The following is a 2,666-nucleotide window of genomic DNA, read 5'->3' as shown; positions in this document are numbered from 1 at the left end:
GACTCTTGGGTTGCAGTGCTGGCTGGGCTGCTCTCTGTCACCAGGCTTGTGGTGGTGAGGGATGTCTGTACTGTGGTGCCAGTCTCCAGGCTGGTGGTCAATTGCAGCGTTGTTGCTGGTGGTATGACTGAGGTCTTTCCATGGCAATGGCTGTCATCACAGCACAGGACCTTGATCTTGTAGTTAATACACATTTTGAACAAACCTTTTTGTTCCTCATTTCTGCAGATGAAGCCAAAGTGAACATCACAATGGACAACCTGTCCTACCTGCTCAATAGTCATGTCAGGGTAGTTCTCTGCCTGGCATTCAATGCCCTGAGGTTCCTGACAAAAGTCCTTTCCCGTCTTCCTGATCTTGTCATATGTCTCAATGTCTCCATCAATTTTTTCTGATGTGGGGTAATCTGTATCAAACCACTCTGTCCACTGGCATCGGGGCTGGCAAGTCACGTTGGGAGTACTGGCCCTGGTGGGTGTGGACCACATCTGTGAAGTCAAGGTGGATAATGTTTGGGGGGGCATTGTGGAAGCTCTAGCCGTGGCCATGGATCTTGTGGTGGGTGGACTGGTCCTCACGGCCGTAGACCCACCACAAGGCACGTAGCTGCAGCACAGCACTCGGATCTCATAATCATGGCACAAAGGTGGGCTCTGCTCTGCATTATAGCACAGTAGCCCATGGGACAGGCTGCACTCCACCTTCTGTCCCACTTCTCCTAGTGAGATGCCAGGAAATGCCCGGGCCCTACACTCCACATCACGGGCTGTGGAGCAGATTTGGTATCCGCTTAGCCGTAGGTCCTCAAATGTCTCAAAGTCTCCACTGTCGAGCCCTGAGCCTGGCGTGCTGCTGTCATACCAGTTAGACCACGTGCAATCTTCTTGCACACACACTGTGGAAGTGGCCGAGATAGTGGTGGCGGGCCCTGAGCAGGGAGAGAGAAAGGGAAATCTCTTGTGGAACCTGTTCTCTTAGAGGAGGTAGCCCCTGGTACTGATGCCAACCCCACGTACATTTCCACAGCACCAAGGACTCTCTTCACAGTCGCACTTTAGCTCTTTTATCAGAGGAAGAAATGGTGACTCCCAGTGGAAAGCAGACGGAGAAGAGGACATGTGCCAAAATGAAAGGCCCTGGGCTTGGAGGCAGGGAGCTCTGAGTTTGAATCCCACCTCAGGCATTTCCTTCCCATGTGGCTGGAGGCTAGTCACTTCAACCTGTTTGTGCCCATGCGGGATGATAATATCTTCTAGCTCATGGGCTTTTTGTGAAATTCATATGAGATCATGTCTGTGGGCTGCTTACGGAAAGGCTCACTGTCCTTGTTATGGCCCCATAGTCAGGCTGACAGGAAATGTCAGGGCTGGGATCATGTGGCCTCTCAGAGAGATCTCATCACACCCACCTATGGCTGACATCCTGCTGGCACAATATTACTTCCCCTGGGGCACTGACCATCACCTTCCCTGGCAATGATCCCAGAGATCACCAGCTGGAGGACTTTCAAAACTTGGCTGGCAGCAGGACCTCCCAGGCCAGGTGACATCAGGCTCAGTGACCACCCTCAGCTTCTCCAGAGGAGCTATGTGCACATGGAGCAGTGAAGGAGCAGTAGATATCCCAGCCGGTGGTTCTGAGAGCTCTGGGGCTCCAGGGAAGCTACCAATAGCCAGCAGGACCCAGAGGACCAGGGATCGTGGTGGTCAGAGCCCCAGGCTGGCAATCAAGAGCCCAGGCATCTGATCCTGGCTCTGCTCATAACTAGCCAGGCGATGCAAGGCAAGTCCTTCCTTCTCTCTGTGAGACTGGGGTGGGGGGTGGCCTGGAAAACCATCAAGGTCCTCCCAGCTTTCCCATTCTGGGATTCTAATCATCCAAGTTAGAAAGAGAAAGTTTAATCCCTGCTGTGGACATTTCTGAACACTTGGCCAAATAAATGGGCATGTCAGGGATCTGCTTGGTAACAGTCTCAGCTTTTGGGCTCTTAAATAGGCTGGGATCTGTTGTTATCATTATTATTATTATTTATTTTTAATCATCACCATCACAAGTGACCACAGGGTGGTTGGCCTGGGAGGAACTGTAGAGCCTCTTTCAGCCAAATGCTTCATTCCACCCAGCCTCAGAGGTTACCTGCTGTGGACTCTGGCATCCTGCTGGTAGTGAAGGTGAATGGTGCAGTGGTGGAGTGCATCACGGGGCATTCTTTGGACATGCGTTTGATCTCCCCATTGTCTCCGCAGATGGCAATAAGACAGGCTCCCAGGCCATCCGTGGTGTTGTAGATAACCTCGTGGATATGGTACGTGTGACCCTCATACAAGCAAGTGCACTCTGAAAAGCCAGGAAACCAAATGGCATCATTTGATGCATGTCCGAGGAACTGGGAGTCCCTGTCCCCAGGCATCTGGGCAGCTTACTCACCATTTTGGTCTGGGGTACACTGTATGCCGCTTGTGGTACAGTTACTAGGAGTGAAAAGGAGAAGGGAAAGAATGTGGGGCATGGGAAATAAGCCCACAAGGACAATAGCCAATGACAAATCACAGGCTGCCACCCACAGCTGGGATGCATTCCCTCTTCCCCTTCATATCTTGAATCCTTAGCTTTCTTCAATGTATAGAGCTCAGGTGCTGCCTTCCACAAGAGACCTTTCCTGTTAG

At 51.7% G+C, this 2,666-nt stretch overlaps 1 protein-coding gene across 1 annotated transcript in view; it reads right to left on the bottom strand.

Moving 5' to 3' along the window:
- LOC114041648 (mucin-5B-like) overlaps window positions 1-2,666 on the bottom strand; it is a 30,932-nt gene that overhangs the window by 763 nt on the left and 27,503 nt on the right. The window contains exons 27-29 of the mRNA XM_027860204.1: window positions 2,428-2,471; window positions 2,137-2,337; window positions 4-928 (exon numbers count right to left, since the gene is read on the bottom strand). Of these exons, the coding sequence (XP_027716005.1) occupies window positions 4-928; window positions 2,137-2,337; window positions 2,428-2,471 (1,170 nt within the window). The remainder of the gene's footprint in view (window positions 1-3; window positions 929-2,136; window positions 2,338-2,427; window positions 2,472-2,666) is intronic.

Source organism: Vombatus ursinus, unplaced genomic scaffold (genome assembly GCF_900497805.2).
Source record: "Vombatus ursinus unplaced genomic scaffold, bare-nosed wombat genome assembly UNPS02014176.1, whole genome shotgun sequence".
Lineage (NCBI taxonomy): Eukaryota > Metazoa > Chordata > Mammalia > Diprotodontia > Vombatidae > Vombatus > Vombatus ursinus.
The sequence above is the reverse complement of the archived record's forward strand: the minus strand, read 5'-3'. Positions and strand labels throughout refer to the sequence as shown.